The 24,798-nt window shown below is 43.2% G+C and overlaps 1 protein-coding gene across 2 annotated transcripts in view; it reads right to left on the bottom strand.

The window, feature by feature from the left end:
• USP48 (ubiquitin specific peptidase 48) overlaps positions 1–24,548 on the bottom strand; it is a 55,065-nt gene extending 30,517 nt beyond the window's left edge. Inside the window, exons 1-13 of one of the 2 annotated variants that reach the window (XM_044996128.1) lie at positions 24,394–24,548; positions 24,075–24,247; positions 22,825–22,945; positions 21,415–21,571; positions 20,256–20,383; positions 17,076–17,200; positions 16,324–16,432; positions 14,823–14,956; positions 14,416–14,498; positions 13,743–13,922; positions 9,462–9,587; positions 6,274–6,423; positions 47–247 (exon numbers count right to left, since the gene is read on the bottom strand). In XM_044996128.1, the coding sequence (XP_044852063.1) occupies positions 47–247; positions 6,274–6,423; positions 9,462–9,587; positions 13,743–13,922; positions 14,416–14,498; positions 14,823–14,956; positions 16,324–16,432; positions 17,076–17,200; positions 20,256–20,383; positions 21,415–21,571; positions 22,825–22,945; positions 24,075–24,208 (1,648 nt within the window). In that variant the 5' untranslated portion in view covers positions 24,209–24,247; positions 24,394–24,548. The remainder of the gene's footprint in view (positions 1–46; positions 248–6,273; positions 6,424–9,461; positions 9,588–13,742; positions 13,923–14,415; positions 14,499–14,822; positions 14,957–16,323; positions 16,433–17,075; positions 17,201–20,255; positions 20,384–21,414; positions 21,572–22,824; positions 22,946–24,074; positions 24,248–24,393) is intronic. The other variant, XM_044996129.1, reaches the window with a different exon arrangement.
• Between the last annotated feature and the right edge of the window lie 250 nt (positions 24,549–24,798).

Raw genomic sequence — 24,798 nt, 5'->3', positions numbered from 1 at the left:
GCCATGTGAGAGTGCTTTATATCCAGATACTATAGTTTAATCTTACCATTTAGCCTGGGCCCCCCTCCGTATCTCCTGTAGAAGTAGTCAGCAACATACTCAGATATTCTCTTCATAATTGATATTTTATCAGGGTGCAATTTGCCATGTGAACACAAGCATGCAGTGTTATCTATGGGTTTGGGAGGGGCAGATTCATCCAACCATTTCTGTAACCATTCAAGAGAGACAAACTCATACGGGCACCCTGGAAAAAAGTGAACAGAAACAAACCTGTACATTTCCACAAGTACATGATACAAGAGATGACATTTTAAAAGTACTCTACTGTTCAACAGTACCTTTTTTAAATTAAAAAGTTTGTGGGGGAATCTTCACCCAAAAAAGTTAGATTCCCATTATACAATATTTTCAAACATTTAATTCTGTTTCCATGCCAATTCTGATGTTAACTATGTAGTTTTATATCATGGTGTCCCTTCCAGAAGTTAACAGCTGTGTGAAAATACATCTGAGACAAGTATCATTTTAAATTCAAATAGGAAACTGGCTAGTGAAGCCAGAGAACATTTTCAAACTGCAACACCTTTTGGCTACAGTAGCCTATTTTATTTCAGAACATTACAGGAAAAATCTACCTACTGTTAAATTAGGAGAGAATGCAATATATTACTTTGAGAAGTTAAATGCTCCATTCAGAAGTCTGTTTTCCTTAATTATGAGGTAAATATGTAAATTAGAAGTTTAAAGTAATAATGTAGGAGTGTAATAAAGGTTAGTGTATCTGATATATATATTAACTATTAATGACAAGGTGGGTGAGATAATATCTTTTATTGGACCAACTTCTGTTGGTGAGAGAGACAAGCTTTCAAGGTTATACCGAGCTCTTCTTCAGGCCTGGGAAAGGCACTTCGAGGGTCGCCCACCTTGCCTCTCTAATATTCTGGGACTGACACGGCTATACACAGCACAGATACGCTATCTAGGATAGTCACAAGGGGACAGGATACAATTTATACAATTATAAAGAATTAGATCTGTCTTGAAACAACACGTAAACCCCTATGTGCTTAAAGTACATTAAAAGAAATCAGGGGAATCTAGATGATGAATGCTAGCAGTTAACCCTAACTAGAACTACAGTGAGTAAGTTTATCTACTGCCTATATAACAGACGAATAGAAGCTTGCATGTCATATGCTGCCAATTTTTCAAATACAGATTGTTGGTGTGTGTTGCTTCCAAAACAGAACCTTGTATGTTCATGTTACTGTTGAAGCACTGAACCTCTCACTCTTCTGAACAGCTCTGACATCGAACTTCTGATGATACATGTTCCCCAGAACAAGTTTTTGTTAAATATCATAAGCTATCAACAGTATCAGTCAAGTTAACCTGGATTTACAGGTTGCTTTTTACAGCATGTATTCATCAGGCAGAATGCTATTTCTTTAGATCAGATTGTAAAGTCTTGAGACAAGGGACTGTCTGTGTTCTGTGTCTGTACAACACCCAGCACAATGGGGGCCTGGCCCATGACTAGGGCTCCTAGGTGCTGTAGCAGGGGTCGGCAACCATTCAGAAGCAGTGTGCCGAGTCTTCACTTATTCACTAACTTAAAGTTTCACGTGCCGGTAATACATTTTAATGTTTTTTAGAAGGTCTCTCTCTATAAGTCTATATTACGTAACTAAACTGTTGTATGTAAAGTAAACACGATTTTCAAAATGTTTAAGAAGCTTAATTTAAAATGCTGATCTTACGCCACCGGCCCACTCAGCCCGCTGTCAGCCTGGGGTTCTATTCACCTAGTTCCGCAGCGGGCTGAGTGGGGCCTGCAGGACCCCAGCTGGCAAGGGGCCAGAAGCCGGGACCCCAGACTGGCAGCAGGCTGAGCGGGGCCGGGACCCCAGACTGGGGGTGCAAGTGGGATGGGGGGGCAGGGGGGCAGGTGCAGGAACTCCTGTTTGGTGCTCAGGGTGGGGGTGGGGATGTGGGGGGGGGGGTACAAGAGTCAGGGCATGGGGGCGTCGGTATGTGTGGGGGGTGCAGGAGTCAGAATGGGGGCTGGAGGTGTGTGGGGGTGCAGGAGTCAGTGTGGGAGGGCTGGGTATGTGTGGGGGGTGCAGGGGTCAGGTCAGAGGGGTGGGGTGCTCGGCTCGTGGGGGTGCTCCCAGCCCCCTGCCAGGGGCGGCTCATGGCAGGGGGCTCGAGGGGATATGCCCGATTCCACCCTTTTCCCCAGGGCCCCGTCCGTCCCCACCTCTTCTCTGCCTCCTCCCCGGAGCAGTGAGCGCACTGCAGCTCCACTCCCCCTCCCCTTGGCAAGGGCCATCAGCTGACTGGTGCAAGGAAGGAGAAGAGGTAGCGCAGGAAGGCAGCACGCTGGGGGGAAGAAGCAGGGGAGAGGGGAGCTTGGCTGCCAACAGGACCAAGCTTCTGCCTCCTGCCCCCACAGGAGAGAGGTGGGTGGGGAGGCTGAGTGGGGCCGGGACCCCAGCAGGCAGCGGCGTGCCATTAAAAATTGTCTCGCATACCGCCTTTGGCCCGCGTGCCGCAGGTTGCCAACCCCTGTGCTATAGTAATACAAATTAAATAATAAATCGGAACTACTTCACCAAATTTGCTTCATCTATCAGATTTAAAATAATGCTCAATTTCTGCATTTTGGTTGGAAAAATATTTTTTATATTTGAATTCTTAACCCATACTGCCCAAGTAGACAACAAACTATCAAAACAGACTCGAGAGCAACAGGATGTCACAGTAACGATGCAAGATTTGGCTGTAAGGAGGAAACCATGAAAATATCAAGCAATTTTTTTTTTTTTTTAAGTCTAGGAAATTTGTCAAAAATTAGCATTCAGAAAAAGCACAGACCCCACATTAAAAACTTATACTGAAGGAGAAGCTGACTCAAAATGTCATAATACTAACAATTTAAGATTGTAGCAATTTCTGTTTTGTTTTTTAAACAAGAAATGCTTTTCTATGCATTTACAAAATACACAGGTGCAATTTCTGGAGGATCAGACATACCAGCACAGACACTAGAAGGAATGAATGGCTTTATATAAAATACTTGAGTCAAATATCTGGATACAAAGTCACACTAATGACACATGTAACCCAAAACAGTGTGGCTATACTTGTAAAACCAGGAATTTTACAGAAAAAGCAACTGGAAATGTAATTAACAAATTGCTATGAAATGCCACAATGGCAAAACACTGATCTCAAATAATGCTTTTTCTTATTTTCCATTACTGCCAATCATCTTTGGGTTCTAAGATAGATTTAATTACATATTGAGCAACATGTTTTACTTCTGCACACCAAATCTAGTCAATACTGAAAAGATAATCACTGGCATTTCTAAAAGAATATTGGGAAATTAACAGGGTAGGGGGATGAAGAAAGGAGGGAGGGAGAGGTCAGGAAATTAAATACACCTGGCTGATGCATCAACAACACTTCTGAAATTTCCACTGCCAGTTGCATTTATAAAGTGAACATGGGGAAACAATCCTTCACATTTCGTATAGAGAGGCACAGCAAAGCTGTAACCAAATACTTTATGTACTGTAATGAACACTGGACGTTTCATAATCTTAGGCCTCAAACTGTTCCTCAGCACAATCTGCAGCTTCTACATCTCAGGAAATGATTCTACATAAATATGGTTTATCTGAAAAAGTGTAAGCTTCACTATGGCTATATTGTATTCACTCTACATAAAACATGGCCACAATCTCTGGAGGATTCAGTTAAACCATTTCTAATGGAACATCTTGGGACAAAAAAAATCCCAATTCATGCAACTGAAAGAGAAACTTGGACCACCAACTTGATTTCCAAAATGTAAGCAGCATGAGTGCGCACTGTCTGGAAACCTGTCAAAGTGAGATATGAACATTTATATAAGGAATAAATATCACCAATAGCAAACTATTCTAATTCTGTTTAGAAAGCCAAAGTGACAGGAAATTACTTGTAATTCTTGTTCTCCAAAAGTGACCCATATCTGTGAAGAGAATGCACCAGCATCCTCGATTTAGCAATGGCACTTCAAAAATACACCGCTACCTTGATATAACACAAATTTGGATATAACGCGGTAAAGCAGTGCTCCGGGGGGGAGGGGCTGCACACGCCGGTGGATCAAAACAAGTTCAATATAACACAGTTTCACCTATAATGCGGTAAGATTTTTTGGCTCCCAAGGACAGCATTATATCGAGGTAGAGGTGTACACTCAGAGCATGGATCCAACAGTAGGGAATCCAGGGTGAACACCTGCCTTCACTTCACAGCTTTTCATTAGTTTTAAGCATAAATGCCATAATTTTCAAACCTGGATATTTAAAGTTAAGAATCTGAACAGAAGTGACTGGATATTTAGAGGTGTCGAGCTCTAGATGCAGCTCTCACTGACCTAAAGTTGTTGGTGCTCAATATCTCTGGAAGAAAAGTCAGGCCTTGTACTTAGGTGCCTTAATTTGGAATCAAGTGTAAATTTTGGGAATCCAATCTTGAAAATTTTGGCCAAAGTATTTTATGAACTAAACTGAAATATCACAGTCTGCTTGCGCTTTTTATAAAAAGGAGTTGCAATCTTAATTAAAAACTACTGAAAAAGTTTCTAGGAGACGTGTTTTGGATAATACTGTCTATATAAAGCAACCATAGCACATATCTGTACCCTCACCCCATGGAAAACTGAAGAGAGAAAGGAATAAATCAAACTTTTAGTATTTAAAGACATGAAAAAGGCAGTAAGTTAAAAGTGGAAAGGAGAGAAGAATCAGTCAGTGACAACTTATTCATGGGACACACAAAGCTCTGGACAGAGTGACTCCTGGAAGAGAGCTGGTTGGAAATTTCCTGATTAAACTTAGTTTCACCAGAAAATGCCAATTATCAGAAGGGAAATGTTTTGCTGAATCTATTACAGGGGCTCTCAGGGCTGGTAGGCTCCCCATTCTGAAGCAGTACCACTGGGAGCCCCAGCTGGGGCTAGGACTCTTGGGGTTGCTAACCTCCCTGCTCTGTGACAGCAGCCTTTGGAGCCCAGGCTGAAACTGATATTCTTGTCAGCTTCACCTCAACTATGCAGTGGTGGCAATGGGTAAACTCACAAGAATGTCAATTTCCCATATTTCTATTCTGGAACACCCTATTTTCGGTGTTTTTATTAAATGAAATTTTCAGAGTGACTTCAGTTTGCAAAAAAATTCAGTAAAACCTGCTTCCATTCCAAAATACTAAAATTTTCTTGCAAACCAAAACCTCACATTTTGGCCACCCCATCATGGAATTCTCATAGATAAAAACTTGCCGACATGGAGTTTCCAAGTGTCTGTAAGAATTAAATTTATGACTTTCTGGCAAAAGGTTGAGTGAAAGTGTGACCTATTACCTGCTGATTCATTTGGATCAGCAGCACCAAAGCATGCAAGTGAGCTGGAGATGCAGGATTACCTAAGTTACTTCCTTGTCAGTGCTATCAATCAACAGTGAGCTAAGCTGTTCATAGGGCAGCAGAAAACGGGACTGGTGGTACAAGGAAAAAGCACAGGAGGGTGACTGACAAGGGCATCATTGAGGGTGAGGGAGTAAATCAAGAAAGAGAAAGACAGGGAGAGACGGCACTGATGGCAGTTATAATGAGAGACAGGAAAAACGAGTAAGAAGAAGAAAGTAGGTTGTGGCAGAAAGCATTATGGGGAAAGGCAACACTGATCATGCATCCTCTCCTGTAGTCTTAAGTGTTGGTCAACATGCCCTTCTCTCCTAAGGGGAAAAAAACAATAGCATCTAAAAGCTTCTAATGATATGCTCTGATCATGAACTCATGTGCTAGCATGTATTAATGTGGCACTAATGATCCAGAAACAAACAGCATATCTGAAGAAAAAAGGAATGAATTTTTGGGGAAAGGCTCCTGCAGAAAATTAAACACTTGTAAATTTATATTAATATTTTCAAACTCACACCTTCCAAATCTTGTTTAGGTACTTTAAAATCTACAGCAGCAGGAAGTCTGAGTGAGGTAGAGAATGAGTGGATGTCAGTGTCGTTCTCCACTGCCCAAAGTCTTGCAGTAGCTACCACAAATACCAGATCACAAAAGGCTACGAGGAAAAGGGGAGTAACATCCACTATATGAACTTATACATAAATGGGAAATAGGATTAATTTAGTGATTTATTTACAGTGCTAATCTTAACAATGGTCTACTATAAAATACTACCAGAATATCTTACAGACCAGCTTCAGCAGGCAACCTTTGGTAGAGCTCCTTCACCTCTTCATGTTTGATTTTGCCTCTGACCACGCTTTGTTTACGCATATCTGCCATTTCGTTACACCACTCTTCAAACTTGCAGTTATCCCGTTCGACGAGCTCCTGCAGAAAAGCTATGGAGAAAGAAAGAAAGAAAGCAGAAGTACTAGCTACCACTAATCCTACTCTGTCTTAAAAAAAAAAAAAAAAGATGGCCAAAATTAAAGTCAATTATGCCAATTTTCCCAGTGAGCAGTAATATACAATGGTAACAACCACTGAGCTTAAAGGTTTCCTCACACAAATAATGAAATACAGAGTCTTTCTAGAAGTCAAGTGCCTGGATATTCCTTCTCGACAATATTTACATTTCAGTATTTGTGCCCATATGGGTAATTCAATGTAAAAGAGACGTGGGATGCAAATGATTTAATACTGCCCAACAGAGTTTACTATGGAGGACGTGATACCTGCAGTGGTTTAGAAAAACCTTTGGTGCGTGACAAATACTTTTCACGTTTGAAAGGATTACCAATAATGTACTATAATATGTTGTTTTAAACACTAAGGAAAAAAGCAGCAAGAGTTTTTGTACAGCTGTAATGGTGAAGGGCTGCAGACTGTGAGCCCACCAGGCTGTTTCAGTGATGTTCCTACTACTCTTTGAGGCCCCTGGTTCTATTTCTTGCCTCCCACTCATCTCAGCAACCCACAGGTCCTCTCTATTTCTTTGGAGCAATCATTCTTCCTATTGAGATGCAGAAAACCTGGGTCTTCAGTCTCAGCAGCACACCAGAATCCTTAATACCACCTACCAGAGGGCCAGCAAGAAGGATTTGGGGGCACATATGAAATCCTAGTGATCCAGGTTCTACATGGTTTAGTGATAAGCACAGAAAACTGTTAAGAACTCCTGTGAATTAAAGGGAACAGGCAGGGAAACTGAAAGGCTGCTGATTCAAGTGAAAGGGGAGGGTGACTGGAAGTTTTAGTGTCACCAGTGAAATAAAATAGGATACTTCAGATGAAGAAATGGAAACTGTGGGAATGATGGGAATTCACACAAAGGGGGAAGGAAAGGGAGGAAAAATAAGCGAAGGTGTGCAATAACAGGCCTAACACAAAACAGAGGTAGCAGTCAATTAATAGTGAAAAGAGGACAAAGGGGAAAGGACAGAAGACTGCCTACATCCTTACAGTAATGGTACAAAGAAGGTGCAAAATATTTCCTGTGAAATTTTCTTCTACATTTAGAATTTAAGAACTAAGCTGTTTGGGAAATGTTAACTCAGATGTATTTTTCATTTTACCATCATGACAGGTGCTACACAAATCTCACAGAATGTTCTTAATATTATTTAACCTTGATGCTAAAAAATTTATGTTTCTGGGACAATGTATTTAGTTCAATACATTCAGGTTGATCCTTTCACTTTTACAGTTAACTTAGCAGTCAGCATGGCATGGCAGCTAGGGCAAGAGGCCATGACTCAGGTGACCCCAGGTGTATTCCTGCCATCAGTAGGACCTGCTGTGTGGCTTGCGGCAAGTCAATTCACTCCAACACCTTACTTCCCCCACCCGCTAAAACAGGACTAACACCTCCATGCCTAGTGCCCCAGGAAGATTAATTACAATTCATATATAGTGCTTTGTTAGGTATTATTATTAAATCCATTCACCAATTGGATTCCCACCTCCTCGAAGCTCTAAGATAGGCCATGAATACTTAAATGAAAAATCCGTGAATGGCCTGCACTCTTATATTCCTTAGGGCAGGTCTATACTTACCTGCCGGGTCGACGCGTAGCGTTCGACTTCTCGGAGTTTGAACTATCGCGTCTAATCTAGACGCGATAGTTCGAACTCCAAACGCGCTCCCGTCAACTCCGGAACTCCACCACCGCGAACGGCAGTGGCGGAGTCGACGGGGGAGCCGCGGACTTCGATCCCGCGGCGTCTGGACGGGTGAGTACTTCGAACTAAGGTAGTTCGACATCAGCTACGCTATTTGCGTAGCTGAAGTCGCATACCTTAGTTCGACCCCCCACCCTACTGTAGACCAGGCCTTATACCCTTTGTTCACATTAAGAGAAGTAACAAGCACTTGCGAGGTGTAGCAGGCCATTCGGACAGAAACAAGAGAACTGAGCCACTGTCAAACACCAGGACTGCCCACACTCGCTACAGTATATACACCACTGACATCTTTTAGCCATCATTATTTAGCTTTATGCTTAACTTTTGGACATAATTAGTTTAAAAATTAAAATGAGAATCTGGCTGTGGGCACTAATTATTCAAAGCCACTTTGATTGACCAGCTGAGCATTTTGTGATGATGTGCACTGACTCTGCTGTTAACAACTGGGTCTACTTCAACACACATGATAAAGCCTCACACCTATTATGTTACAGGAGTTCAGGTGGTAACATCGATAGGACAAGGACCCGGAGTGGTTATGGGCATGAAATTTTAAACTTACCCTCCTTCATACAGAGTGTCAAACTGTCATTTGAACTGCAAAGGGATATCCTTTCAGACACTCCACTCTTTTTAGTGAAAAGCTAACTGGGGTAACTTGCCAGTATTCTAAATAATTTTGTGAAAGAAAATGAGAGAAGACTGGCTGATGGGCCACAAACTGCTGCTGAAAAGACAGCTTGGCTTTTAGAGGGAGAGAGAGAGAGAGAGAGAGAGAGAGAGGAGCACAGTAGGGGTGGAAGACAAACTGTGAAGACACAACACAAATATATGAAATATAGAGATAAAAAGGTATGTAGGGTCTTTTTGCTCTTATTCTTTCCACTTTCCTAGGAACTATTTTTCATAGTGGAAGAATACATTGCAAAACTTAATTCTTTTAAAAAATTATGTATATACTTAGCAAGTCAAATAGTAACAAATATCAGTAAGCCGCTGCTGGTGCATTTATCAAGACCAGTAGACTACTCAATAAGTATCAGTTATAATTACCAGTGTACTATAGAGAGTGCTTATTGCTGGAATAATTGTTGGATCATTTAAAGTAAGCTTTTATTCTACTGGACTCAGTGCTGCAAAAAGTATTTAAGAGAAGTGCTAATTTCCCTCTGGGAAACTGGCCCAAACAGACGTACGAGGCCTTGCTGCATCTGACAGGAATAGGTTTGAAGAGTCCAAGTTCACTTACTTGGGACTTCTGCTGTTAGAGATTTTTCCCGTGTTTGCAGTCGATACACCAACATGTAAGCATTTCGAGAGCAGTGAGTTCCTTTCCCACACTTGGGTTTACGAGTCTGAGATTTAGAAGGCTCTGCTGAGGTACAGAAGCCAAAAAATAATAAACATGTATTCCAGCATATTTATTCTCCTTTAAATGGGGAGTATCGCACATCTCATTTCAATTCCTCCCTAACACATACACATTATCTCCAACCTCACCAGAACTTTCCTCCAACATAATACGGACAGTTTGGCCTGCGTACTGTGTACAAGTCAAATCAATGCAGATTTCCTTATACCAAATACCACTGTCTAATGCAGGGGTCGGCAACCTTTCAGAAGCGGTGTGCCGAGTCTTCATTTATTCACTCTAATTTAAGGTTTCACGTGCCGGTAATACATTTTAATGTTTTTAGACGGTCTCTCTCTACAAGTCTATATATAACATAACAAACTAGTGTTGTATTGTAAAATAAACAAGGTTTTCAAAATGTTTAAGAAGCTTCATTTAAAATTAAATTAAAATGTTGATCTTACGCCACCGGCCCGCTCTCCCTGGTTCTGGCCCATTCTCTTCCTCTCTCTGCACTGAGCTGAGGGTGGGAGTGCACTGAGCACAGGGCTGGGGGTGAAGGGTCTGGCCAGGAGCTAAAATGAGGGAGGGGGATCAGGGTTGGGGCAGGAGGTTTGGGTGTGGGGGCACTTCCCTGGGCAGCTCCCATTTGGTGTGAGGGGTGCAGGCGGGAATGTGACTCCCGTTTGGTGCTCAGGGTGGGGGTGGGGATGTGCGGGGTGCAAGAGTCAGGGCAGAGGGCTGGGGGCATGTGAGGGGGTGCAGGTGTCAGGGTAGGGGGGCTGGGTATGTGTGGGGGTGCCAGAGTCAGGGCTGGGGTCATGGGGGGGGGGGTGAAGGAGTCAGAGGGCTGGGTGGTACAGGGCTCAGGGCAGGGGCCTGGGGGGGCGTGGAGGTGCAGGGCTCAGGGCAGAGAACTGGGTGTGTGTGTGGGGAAGGGGGTCAGGGCTCAGGGCAGAGCGCTGGGTGACTGCCCCCCCCAGAACCCCCAACCCTCCACCGCTCCTTGTCCCGACTACCCCCTCCTGGGACCCCACCCCCTATCTAAGCCTCCCTGCCCCTTGTCCCCTGACTGCCTCCCTAGGACACTACCCTCTACCTGTCCCTTGACTGCCCCAACACTTATCCACACCCCCGCACCCAGACAGACCCCCTGGACTCCCATGCCTATCTAACCGCTCCCCGCCCCCTGACAGGACCCCCAGAACTCTGGACCCATACAACCCCCCACCCCGCTCCCTGCCTGCCCCAACCCCTCTCCACACCCCTGCCTCCTGACAGCCCCCCCCAGAACTCCCGACTCATCCAACCCCCTCAGCTCCTTGTCCCCTGACCACCCCCTCCAGAGACCCCCCCCACCCTAACTGCTCCCCCAGGACCCTCCTTGCTCCCTGTCCCCTATCCACCCCACAAACAGACCCCGGGACTCCCATGCCCCATCCAACCCTCCCCGCTCCCTGACTGCCCCCTCCAGAGACCCCCGCCTCTAACCACCCCCCGGGATCCCACCCCCCCATCCAACCCACCCTGCTCCCTGTCCCTTGACTGCCCCCACCCCTTACCCAACCCCCCGGCCCCCTTACCATGAGGCTCCCCGCTGCCGCCGCCGTGCGCTGCCCAGCCCCACCCCGCCTCACGGAGCGATGTGCGCGCAACAGCAGGGCTCTGGATGAGCGGGGAGCGACTTTACCTCTCCACGGAGCCAAACGCTGCCCCGCGGGAGCGCGCAGCCCCAGCCCCCAGAGCGCTGCACGCGCGTCGGCAGGGCTCTGGGGGAAGGCGGGGGAGGGGCTGGCGGCTTGCTGCGCTTGGCCGGCGCTCTGGCCCGGGACCGCAGACCCCGCGGCTTGCCGCATTGGCAGGACTTTTAATGGCACGCGGAGTCCCAGCAGGCAGCCGCGTGCCATTAAAAATTGGCTTGCGTGCCATCTTTGGCACACGTGCCATAGGTTGCCGACCCCTGGTCTAATGCTTACTCAGACTGGGTTGCAGAGAATTTAAACATTGCTTTATACACATAACATAAAACATTTTATGCACATAACAGAAACGTATCCTTTCCCACTGCATGACACCTATAAATCTCAAAGTGCAGTGCAGGAAATAAAGAGTTATTCCAGGGTGGCTGGTTCAATTTCCACCTTTAACTGGACTTAAGAGATGGAAAGAATTTGGCTATATAATGCCAACCAATATTTCTGAACCTGTAATTCTATCTTAATCTCCAGCCTGCCAGAAAAAGAAAGTTTACAAAAATATGTATGTATATTTGCAATTTTAAAAGCAAAGTTTTTTTTTTTTTAAATTGAAGGAAAAACCTGCTTATGATCAAACCTTTAATACAACACATGGAAAATACTGTAGGCATATATTGTTATTTCTTGGGAAACTCCAGCACTACATTGATAGGGTCCACAAACGCTTAACCCTCCAGCATAACTATCTACACTTATTTGTAAATCTGCCCCCCCTGCAGGGCCAGAGTTTAAGAGTGTTTCCCTGCAGCAGATAAGCAGACCTCCAATACCTGAAGCAGAACTCCTTCCACTGCTGTATATGTTTGGGATGGCATCTGCTCTTACTGGAGAAAGAACCTGAACTCAGGTCTTGGGTGGAGCTAGGAAAATCACTAACACACACTGAACAAAGTTTATATTTATAACTCTTTGCACATGAAAGCTCCAATACCACAAATATTAATCAACATACTTAACTTTAAAAACATGAGCAGCCCTATTGACTTCAGTGGGACTACATCTGTGCTTAAAGTTCCTCATACGGATGAAACTTTGTGGGACCCTGGCCCAATACTGTTTGTGATCTGAATGTTTTAACCTACTGTTACAAGTAAACCAAGGAGTAACCCGTGAGGCTAACAGAACAAAGATTAAAGAAAACCATTTTTCAGTGTTTTGGGATTTGACAGCACTGTGTATAAACGGCTTCATGATTTTGTTGAGGGTCAATTTAATCACTCATGCACTAAGCATGACAACATCACAGCTCTAGTGGGAGTTCACATACATGCTCTTCATGACTAACTTTACCAGCAACAATCAGCAAAGCTGAAAATGAAGAGACATCAGATAGGTGTGTGCATGGAGGAAGTCAGGGAGGAGGGAGGCACGAAGACAGGAGAGGTCTGAGCATGTTTGGTGTTGTTCTCAGGATTCCCCAGAAAAAAATTATAAAACAAATGGTGGCTCAGGTAAAAAATAGATTTAAAAAATCCTAAAGGCCATATTTATGGTGCTCTGTCAGAAAACTGAGGGCCTTTTAAGTTAGTCAGCTTGCTTTTTATATGAGAAAAATCTGGTCTTACACTTCCCTGCTTTTGTTAAAGCACTAGAATGGAGATTCTTAAATGCCTCTTGCAGTACTCTGCCCAAGTCTACAAACCCATCTTCAGAGATACCGAGCACTGACTCACTGAAGTTACTCACAGGCATAGGACTTTGCAGATTCAGGCACGCAGACTGTTAGTTTAGAACTTAATATCTCCTCCACATCAGCTGCAAGCAGAGCAAGCTGAAGTTCTTCAGCAAACTCAGAGAAGTCAAGACCAACAGTGCCAATGTAAGCAGATATGGGGGGAGGGGGTTAGCAGGGAAAGGGGACAGAAAGAAGAGGAAAAGTGACAAAAGATAAAAACATTGTTCTGTAGTTTTTGCTCCAAAAATGTTTTCGTTTTAAGATTTATGAAAACTTTTCAGGTCCACTTCAAAAAGATAAAGAATAAACTCCTCAGTGGAAGTAAATATACAAAAGGTAACTAAAAATAATCTTACTGTCTAATAATAAAGCCCCATTCTGTGTGCTGGTTTGGGACGAAACAGCTTTGCATACATTTTACCGATTTGCAAGTTACCTAGACAAGGATTTGTTTAAAAAATGGTTGATGTGCACACTACTTGCCATATTACAATCTATAAGAGAACTGAAGTAAAGTCAGTCATCACCAGACCCGTAAGACATTCAACAATCAGATGGGGTTGGGGTGAGGGTTAAAAATTAGCTTCAACTAATTAAGTTGCAATTTCATTAGTTACCCTCAAAAAAATGTAAAAGTTATGACTGCAAAGCACTCAATACATGTATCAGGGCAATTGATTTAGCCTCCATGTTTTTGGTGAAAAGAGTTATTTTAAAAGGGCACTCACAACTTAAAGGTTTTACCTAGATCTTCCTCAATCCCTAGTTGCAATTTCTTCCCCTCCATCTTTTCTATGTCTTCATCATTAAACTTGTACCATTCACCAGTCTGTGGGTCTTTCACATGAGCAATGTAGTGACCAGAGTATGCACTCACTCCTCTGTGTATAAGAACCGCACTAAGTTCATATATATAGACACCATCTGAAAGAGAACAGGCAGTTTTTTTAATCCACCAGGAAATACAAAGAACACAAGGTTTGATCATCTGATACTTCTAAGGTGAAAAATAAGCAGCAAAAAAGTTCTTTTAAGAACTGTACCAAGACTTGTGGATAGGTCTTATATAAAGGAAAACAGTGTAATTTTTTTCCCTATTATTTCCCAAAGAGACCAGTACCACAAACACTGTGCTGTATGCATTCTTAACTGCCCAATCTGGTAGCCAGAGCTCCAAACACCAGTTTGAAATTTAGGAATTTTTATTAAAGTACCTAATCTCAACTGCTGGTTTATCAAATGAGGACAAGCACTGCGTAAGCTTCCATTTTAAATAAAGAGGTTAAGAGCCAGAAATGACATTTATTAGCAGAACTATTTTAGTTGTTTTCAGCTAGACGACAGGTTCAGGCAAGATCTTGGCAGCTAATGGCTGTATTGGTACAATTAGTAAATTAATACTTTGTGTATAACTGACCTTTTTGTTCCATAAAAGGTTCCATATCAAGCAATTCAGAAAAGCCAATGTAAGTGTTCAACTTTTTCTTATGGCCAGTTTGTCTATTCAAAAACAAATTATGAGACTTTCATGTACAAGTATTCAATGCAGCAAGGAGAGTAAACATCTTTTTGCGTATTTAATCTAAAATTTTAATTTGCAAATCACTACTGTATTTTAACAGATGAGACTACTGAATAGTTAAATGAACTTCACAAAAAATTAAGTGCACAAATGCTCAAATTCATATAATTTAACTCAATTCAGACTTGCTGAATAGAACCAAGTTGTATGAAGTAAAAGCCAAAGCAGAGAAAGTAACTACAAGCATTTGAATGACCCATATCCTTCCTATGTTTACAACACATACAGGTTAGGTCACTTACCTGTCAAACACAAAACGCATCAGCTGCAAGTTGAGTGTACATGGAAGACTAAGCAGCCTTATCTTCCTTGTTGCATTTTGTTTACTCTGACAAGTTTCACAAAAGTAACGATTGTCGCCTTCTAACTTTTCTTCCTGACCAAGAGAAAAAGAAAGGTCATGAGTACATGTTAAGAGAGTGCAATGTTAATTCTATGCTCTAGCCTGAGATTCAAAACTATACACAGGAACCAAGTTAAAATGTGAGAATTCTAACTATATCATTCAAGCTGTATTCCAAAATATTGTGCAGTGATAGTACAAGACAGTATATAAGATACTGAAAGCTCTGGGTTCACCACCCAGTAAAATTATCAGAGTTGTTAATAGGCAGCTGTCAGTCTGAGGAAACCACGTCTTCCAGACTGAAGTCAGAAGCCCTAGTTGCAGTATCAGGCATATTATCAAAACTGCCCTCCACAGTACAGAGATGTGTGCAAATTTAGCTTCTACCAGAAAGATGGCGGAAAATTCTATTTTAATGAGGTCACATAGGTAGTGTGGCATGGCCATATGGCCAGAATTAATAGAAAGCCATATTTTATCAATGAACATGCAATGAGACCCATATAGATGGATCCTTTTCCCCATGCTGAGCCAAATTAACCCAATGTGGATCAACAAGGGCCAAATGTAAGCGAGAAGGCTTGCCTTTTAATTGTAAGGCAAACCTTCAAGCCCAAGTTCATTGTTGCAAGGTGAAGAGACTGTAGTTTTGGGGTGTGGTAGCCTCCTAATGCATCTATTAGATTTGCAGATATTAATTTGTTTGCTTTTTATTGTAGAAGGCCTTTCACAAGCAGACCAACAAGTTGCTTCACCAAACTATCTGACTATTTACAGGGCAAAAGACTAAACTTTTAATTAACTCTGCCCTTAATATTTTTAATGACCTTCATAACTCAAACCTTAAACACCCTTGAGTTCTAGCTAAATTTTAAACATGCATTAAAAGCAGATATAGGTGCTGATGCTGCTTCTCCAGAGCCACCTGCCAATATTTTAGTTTTTTTAAAAAAGCTCTCCAGTTGACAAATCAGGGAAGCAAGGAAAATGACTTTATATACAGTGCTATGAACTAAAAAGTAAACAAACAGAAATATTCTCTAATCTTTCAGTTCTAATAATTTTAGGTGGACTATTTTCAGACAGGTGTGATATTTTTAGATGTCTCTTTAATTGCCATTACCACACACCTTGTTCTCTGAACTCATTAGAAGTTTTATTTGAATTGGGAGCATAGGACTGAGCCCACATTTAGGATAGAAAACTAAAATTGTTACTCTAGTCAATCCACTGAGTAGATTCACAGCTCTGACCACTAACTTTGCTGTGATGCCAGGTTGAAAATTAAAGCACTTCTTGAACAAAAGGGGGAAAAACTTAAACACTCTCTCAACAGGCAAGGAGACTAATGCTTTGTGAGTGCTACAGAAACAGTAGGATTCCATAGGAGTTGGTACCTTAAGAAATTCTGTGATACAGTCTGTCAACTGCTTGTGCCCTTGGATATTTAACTCCAGTTCATAAAATTTCGATATGAGTTTGGACTCCCTGCCACACTGGTTACAGCTAGAATTAAAAATAAATTAAAATAGATCAGTATGTGGCTTAAAGTGTCAGTAATTTAACCATCATAAAATTTTACTGTTTGTTAAACCAGGAGAGAGACTGTATTAAATGATCTCCAACACACTCTTTCCAAGACTGCATGGGTTACAGAAGAGGACCTTGTACAGAGAGAAGACAGCATCTAGCAGGAAGTGCAGAAATGCCCATTTACAACTGATCTTTATGCTATGTTTCAAATATAATTTACAATTCCACTACCGGGAAACAAAACAGGCATTGGGACAACTTAAAATCACATATTCTCGATATGGGGAATTAATCTACATACTTTAATTCAGGTGAATATTTATTTATGAGTTACTTTCCTTTACTAAAGGATGAATTACAGAAAAATAGGCAAACTGTAGAATGTTAATTATGCCATCTTATTTTTAAGAAACTCAAGACTTTAAAAAAACTGAAAACATGTGTTAAATTTTTAAACTAGGAAGTCACCTTCCCTTCTGCTACAGATTTTAAAAGGCTCCTTCATGCTTTCCTCTCTCTCCCGAAAAAAGCCTTCAATATTTGTAGAAAGGTGACCAAAAGAATAGGCAAACACTGAGCAAGAAAGCACCACTAGAGAATTAAATCAACTACTTACACAGTGACATATGCATACTCTCCACAAAACTGCTTTTGAACAATGTTCCGTACATCTGGATTTTTTTGTTTAGACAAAGTATCCTCTAGTAGTGACATGAATAGCTTTGAAAATTCCTGGGCATCCTAGAACAAAACACCAATACTTGGTAATATTTACTGCAACTCAAAAGTGGAGTCAGAACCTACCTCTCCAATTTACTTGAAATGTCAGTGATGGAGACCCACATACCAAATTACAAGAAAGCTTACTATGGAGCATGATGAATAGAAAAATACAAATCAAGAGGGCTAAGAAAAAATTGAACTTGACTAACGGGAGACTAAGACACAGCATGAGAATAGCAGCATGAATTAAATTGGTACAGTGCTGGTAGCTAAGAAGTGTTTGATTTCTGCATTGCAATTTGCAGGATTCTGAACAATAGGAGTGGCTTATATACTCTATAAATCCCATTATTCTCACTTTATAACTCCACATTGTAAGCCAATCTTTTCCCCAGAAGAATACTGAAACAAATATTTGACTGAGAGGTTTTTTCAGAGCATCGCTTGTGTTGTAAAAACATCACACAGTAGTTTAAAGTGTATTAATCTTCCTTTGTTAGGGAATGGAGTATCCTTTGATAAGGATATGGAACAACTTCTGTGTGAGGAGAGATTAAAAAGACTGGGACTTTTCAGCTTAGAAAAGAGGATATGATGGAGGTGTATAAAATCTTGACTGGTGTGGAGAAAATAAATAACACTTTTATTTACACCTTCTCATAACATGAACTAGGGGGTCACCAAATGAAATTAATAGGCAGCAGGTTTAAAACAAACAAAAGGAAGTTCTTCTTCACACAACACACAGGCAACCTGTGGAACTAGCTGCCAGGGGATGTTGTGAAGGCCAAAATTATCACAGGGTTCAAAAAAGAAATAGATACATTCATGGAGGATAGGTCCATCAATGGCTATTAGCCAGGATGGGCAGGAATGCAACACCATGCTGAGTGTCCCTAGCATCTGTTTGCCAGAAGCTGGAAGTGGATGACAGGGGATGGATCACTTGATAATTACCTGTTCTATTCATTTAATCTGAAACACCTGGCCTTGGCCACTGTTGGAAAACAGGATATTGAACTAGATGGGCCATTGGTCTGACAGTATGGCAGTTCTTATATTTTTATTTAACAATTTGTGACAATACTCAATCACTGTTCCATGCCATCATTTCTTATCTTCTCAAATTAATGTTTTATGGCATTTCTTTTAAAAAGGCCAGAATACACTTGCCATACTGAATATTAAAATCATAGAATCATAGAAGATTAGGGCTGGAAGAGACCTCAGGAGGTCATCTAGTCCAACCCCAATGAAATCATCCCAGTTAGGGCTTTGTCAAGCCAGGCCTTAAAAACCTCTAAGGAAGGAGATTCCACCACCTCCCTAGGAAACCCATTCCAGTGCTTCACCACACTCCTAGTGAAATAGATTTTCCTAATATCCAACCTAGACCTCCCTCACTGCAACTTGAGACCATTGCTCCTTGTTCTGTCATTTGCCACCACTGAGAACAGCCAAGCTCCAGCCTCTTTGGAATCCCCCCTTTAGGTAGTTGAAAGCTGCTATCAAATCCCGCCCCTCGCTCTTCTCTTCTGCAGACTAAATAAACCCAGTTCCCTCAGCCTCTCCTCATAAGTCATGTGCTCCAGCCCCCTAATCATTTTCATTACCCTCCGCTGGCCTCTCCAATTTGTCCACATCCTTTCAGCAGTGAGAGGCCCAAAACTGGACATAATACTCCAGATGTGACCTAACCAGTGCTGAATAGAGGGGAATAATCACTTCCCTCAATCTGCCAGCAATGCTCCTACTAATGCAGCCCAATATGCCGTTAGCCTTCTTGGCAATAAGGGCACACTGTTGACTCATATCCATCTTCTCGTCCACTGTAATCCCAAAGTCCTTTTCTGCAGAACTGCTGCTTAGCCAGTCGGTCTCCAGCCTGTAGCAGTACATGAGATTCTTCCGTCCTAAGTGCAGGATTCTGCACTTGTCCTTGCTGAACCTCATCAGATTTATTTTGGCCCAATCCGCCAATTTGTCTAGCTCACTCTGGACCCTATCCCTACCCTCCAATGTATCTACCATTCCTCTCAGTTTAGTGTCATCTGCAAACTTGCTGAGGGTGCAGTCCACGCCATCCTTCAGATCATTAATGAAGATGTTGAACAAAACAGGCCCCAGCACCGACCCTTGGGGCACTCCGTTTGATACTGGCTGCCAACTAGACACGGAACCATTGATCACTACTCGTTGAGTCCGATGATCTAGCCAGCTTTCTATCCACCTTACAGTCCATTCATCCAATCCAGACTTTTTTAATTTGCTGGGAAGAATACTGTGGGAGACAGTGTCAAAAGCTTTGCTAAAGTCAAGATACATGATGTCCACCGCTTTCCCCATATCCACAGAGCCAGTTATCTCATCATAGAAGGCATTCAGGTTGGTCAGGCATGACTTGCCCTGGTGAATCCATGTTGACTGTTCCTGATCACTTTCCTCTCCTCTAAGTGCTTCAAAATGGATTTCCATGTTTTTTCCAGGGACTGAGCTGAGGCTGACTAGTCTGTAGGTTCCTCCGATTCTCCTTCTTCCCTTTTTAAAAGATGGGCACTATATATTTGCCTTTTTCCAATCGTCCGGGACCTCCCCTGATCGCCACAAGTTTTCAAAGATAATGGCCAATGGCTCTGCAATCAAATCAGCCAACTTCCTCATCACCCTCGGATGCATTAGATGACCTCTAGAAAAAACAAATCACCCAAGTGTGGCTCCATTATCCTTCTGGGTTTCTAACACCTCTTTGAGACCCATCATGACCGCTTTGCAGTGTCTCAGCACACAAATACAAATTACTTCTGTTTACATGATAGCTCTAGTCAAGCAACAGGAAAGTAGAAGCACAAGCAAGCAAGACAGTATGATTTTAATCAGTTGTTTCATTTTAAATCTAGGGGAAGCTCCTCAAGGTGTAAATCAGCACAGCTCCAATTAAATCTACCAAACAATGCCAATTTATACCTACTGACAATCCAGTCAACAGGCTTTTATGCTCTGTTACAGGATAAATGTTCCACCATGCCCAATTTGTTCAAAAGGAAAGCTCGTCAAATTTAAAAACCTCGACTACCTGTTGTTGTCCTGTATCCAAACCTAGTGCTTTAACAAACCCGGAGGGATCAATGTATCGTCTATTACTGTTCTGTAACAACGCAAACAAGTACTGAAGATGTTCACAAATTGTCTGGGGTTCATAATCTATTGGGAAAAAAAACATGCCCAAGTTAGTGATCAGAAAGTTACTGTTTTTCTCAAAACAATACAAGAGAAAATTAAAGTCATTCCAATTAGAATAATTTACTTTTTGTTAGTCAATGGATGAAACTATTTTTAATACACATCTTCATAGTCAGAAACAAGCTGTCCTTGTTTACAGCTCAGATTATAAATCGTCATGAGCTCTAAAGTGGTTAAATTAAGAATCAGAAAATCATAGTTCTAAAGATGACAGATTTTCCCATTTTAGACTGTGCTGCCTTTCCCACAGCCAACGCTCAGTAGGAGGAGAAGGCCCTAAGGCTATTAGTTAATAATAAATTCTGTTATGTTGTACACTTGAGGTTTTCCACAGTATTTTGTTGCTTTCAAATACCGTATCTTCTGAGTACCTCCTCCATCAAATGAAATGATGGGCTAAAAATAATATCTCACAAAAAATGGACAAAAATTCATTTTATCTGGTGTGAAATACTAGCTGCAATAGTAAGTTTAAGCAGCATGGTAAAACAGCTATTACAATGCAATAATCCATGGTGTAAAACAGAAACCAGTGTACTGTTAAACCACATTAACTGCAAAGCACACCTATAGCACACTAAACAAAAAACATGGGCCACTGGTCTAAGCTGGTGTGAACAATCAATCTAGTACATTATTCTGGCACCAACCGTGGCCAATGCCAGATTTTTCTACCTAATTTCTTTATGTGGGATTGAAGTTCTCGCATGAAATATGCCTATGGGTAGAATCTTCTTCCTAACCCCAGTCAGCTGATGGTAGAATAATGTCCTGAAACATGAAAATTAATATTTCTTATAATTTTTCCCTCTCTAGTCACTTAATATTGTTTACCATGTTTCACTGTATAAAGCAGAAAATGACTTCACACCATAAGGTTCACAAAATTTCAGAGTAGCTAATTCGAATACATTAAAACTTCTCTCTCTGTTCAGATAATTAAAGCAATTTTTGCTTATAACAAAACAAAGGCTTCGGAGATGCTAACTAACCTCTGTCTTTTGGGATACCTTGACCAGTCACATATTCACTGCAGGTGCTTGGACACAAGTAAAGTGCTTGCCGAAGTTCCAAGTTAAGAAACCACATCTGCAAGAAAGTGTTCACGTAGCATGTGGCTCCAAGGTTTGTTAGGCCTACAAAGGCGTTCTAACAAAAAAGAGAAAACATTATATGAATTAATTCCTGTTTAAAAGGAACAGATTGATAATACTGACTGTCAGGCTCTTTCTACACTACTGCTTTTAGCTGAGTTAGCACCTAGTTATTGGTGCTGAGACTCTACAGGTTTATGGAGTTGTCCTTCAAACTTCTTAGTCTCCAACAGTATGTGTCCAATCAACATGATGTCATTAAAGAGACAATTGTTCATCTGTAATTCTGCTTATCTGCAGATATCATCTGACTCCATTTATATTAACATACGTCCTTGTCCTGTTTCTTAACTTTGAAGGGAAGCATGTAATATTTTGAACTTCTAAGGGCTTGTCTACATTACCGGCTGGATCAACGGGCAGCGATCGATCCAGCGGGAGTCGATTTATCACGTCGACTCTGGTACTCTACCAGGAAGAGAGGTGCAAGCGGAGTCGATGCGGGAGCATCAACCATCGACTTACCGCAGTGAAGACACCGCAGTAAGTAGATCTAAGTACGTCGACTTCAGCTACATTATTCACGAAACTAAAGTTGTGTAACTTAGATCGATTTCCCCCCTCCCCAGTGTAGTTCTCATCTGGTGATTTCTTTGGATGCCCCCTACCCTTAGACTATAGAGAACTCATTGCATTCTGCTCATCAAGGAAATGAAATTGAATGCTCTAGGGCAGGGGTAGGCAACCTATGGCACACGTGCGAGCTGATTTTCAGTGGCACTCACACTGCCTGGGTCCTGGCCACTGGTCTGGGGGTGGGGGAGGAGAGTGTGTCCTGCATTTTAATTTAAAAGGAAGCTTCTGAAACATTTTAAAATCATTATTTACTTTACATACAACAATAGTTTGGTTATATATTATAGACGTATAGAAAGAGACCTTCTAAAAAGGTCAAAATGTATTACTGGCACACGAAACCTTAAATTAGAATGAATAAATGAAGACTCAGCACCCCACTTCTGAAAGATTGCCGACCCCTGCTCTAGGGCACTGAGGCACTCAGAGTTGGTCTCAGATGGGGAATGAGCAGCTAGTGCCTCAAATCTTTGAAAGCTAAGGGAATTCCAGACTCATGCTAGGGAGCAAAACCCAGTAGTGGGAATCCTGTCAATACGGTATTCTTTGAAGAAGAGGGTTCTTCTATGTAGGGCCTTAACCTACAAATACTTAAGCACATATGTAAGCTTTACTCACATAGGTAGAAAGCATTTGCCAAACTGGAGCTACAGTTTGAAGTGTTTCTTTTACCTTTTTCCTCCGTTCAGAGTTTGGGTCATCGATGTTGTGAAAGCTATTTTCATCAATTTCTCCTAGCCAAACATGTTCACCAATCCCAACCAAACAGTTTGGGTTTCCTCTGCAGTTTCTTCTACAAAAATAGTTAAGAAAACATTAAAATATAGACCACACACTTGCCATTTGTAACTAGTGCATAAACATGCAGCAGACAAGGTGAACCAAATTATTTTTATTTGCAAAACAAAGGGCAACAGAAAACAGAACAAAGAACACTCAGAAGTAACTTGAGAAGTTCTCTTTATTAAGAGTACCTGCTCTTTAATTTATGACCAATAGGCTCTGGTTTTTACTTAACAGGTTTGGAGGTACTGTTAGTGTTAATCTCAGTACAGCTCACCCAAACAAAATCCTTGTTTTAGTTGTTGAAATGAGCAAAAATGCCACTTTCTCCACACAGGGAGAAACTGACTTTCACAAAGACAATCTACAGCTCATGGTGACTCTGCCAAAATGATTGCTCGACAGTGCTCCTGTGCTTTGTCCTGCTATGTACAATTTCATCCTGCTCACCCACACAACATGGTGACAAGTCAGAGATGGTGGAAAGGGCTTGATGTTGTAACCTGTTCAGGGGGCACTTATAACCCATTGGGGAGAAGGGGGGGGAGAACAGTTGTGTTTGTTTGTTTAACGTACTTAAACTAAACTCGATGCATTAATGGTGTCATTTCTACCTAAAGACATTTATTACTGTGGTATGAGAGTTTTCAAAGACATTTCTGTACACAATCTTGGGCACAGAAATAGCTATTCTGCAGTTATGGAAAGTCCCTCTGAAGTTTGAACAGGTTGGTTTCCACCAGGCATAAAGTCCAACGTTAATGCATTAAAGGAACAGAGCCACCCCAAAAATCACCGATGTTTTGTTTTTACTGACTACTCTCCAACGCACAGAAAAGTTAACTGACGAAACATTTCTTCTCTGCTCGGGAGCGCTCGCGCTCTGTGCAGGCCCGGGGCTCCGCTCCGCTCGGCCCGGGCGCTGCCCGGGGAAGGCGCAGGGCCGGCGGATGGGAGGGGCTGAACCCGCAGCCAAGGGGACAGGAGCCGCCCCCCACCCCGTGACAGCGAGGCGCTGAGCTCCGGCTGGCGGGAGGCTGCTTCCCGCTCCGGCCGTCGGCGCCGGGCCCGGGCGCTCCCCGCCAGATTTTAATTTGGTACCCCGGGGCGGCCCGGGGGCCGGGCGGGCGGGGCGGTACCTGCACACGCCGCGCTGGCAGGGCTCCAGCCCGATGCGATAGGCCGCCTCGATGTGCTCCTGCGTCACCTCCTCGGGCGGCACGGTCTGGGTCCAGCGCCAGGCCGCCTTCTCCAGCTGCAGCCGCGGGGCCATCCCGCTCCGCGCCGCGCCGGGCCGGGCGCCGCCTGCGGACTGAGGAAGCGGGTCAGACGCGGCCGGGCCCCCCGCGACACGGACGTTGAGCGCGCGCCCGACGCCTGTACCGCGCGGGCCCGCAGGGAGCCCCCCCCATACCGCGCGCGCGCCCGGTAGCCCCCGCCCGCTCCTCCGCGTGGTACCTGGCCGCCCCCTGGCTGCAGCCCCTCCCCCGCCGGTGCGCGGCCCCGCTCAGCCCGGCCGGGCGGCTCCTTGGCTGCGCGCCTGGCTCCTGGCTCTCGGGCCCAGGTAGGGGCTGCGCCGACGCGGTGACGACATGAAGCGACCGCACGTGAACTGGTGACGTGGAACACACCGCGCGAGCACCGTCCGCGACGTGAGACGCAGGGCCCTGCGGGAGGGGCGTGGCCTGCTGCTGTCCCCGTTGGTGACCCCGGGCTGTCATGGGGCGGGGCCTAGTTAAAGGGCCAGAGGAGAATAAATCTCGCCACCGCCGGCCGGTTTACGGGGTGCAGAGCCCGGCCCGGCCCGGCGGGAAAGCGCTCCCCCCCCGGCAGCGCCCCCGGAGCTGGCCCCCGCTGCCGTTC

Source organism: Mauremys mutica, chromosome 21, assembly GCF_020497125.1.
Source record: "Mauremys mutica isolate MM-2020 ecotype Southern chromosome 21, ASM2049712v1, whole genome shotgun sequence".
Classification (NCBI taxonomy): Eukaryota; Metazoa; Chordata; order Testudines; family Geoemydidae; genus Mauremys; species Mauremys mutica.
Note: the sequence above shows the minus strand (reverse complement) of the source record. Positions and strands in the feature narration are given on the sequence as shown.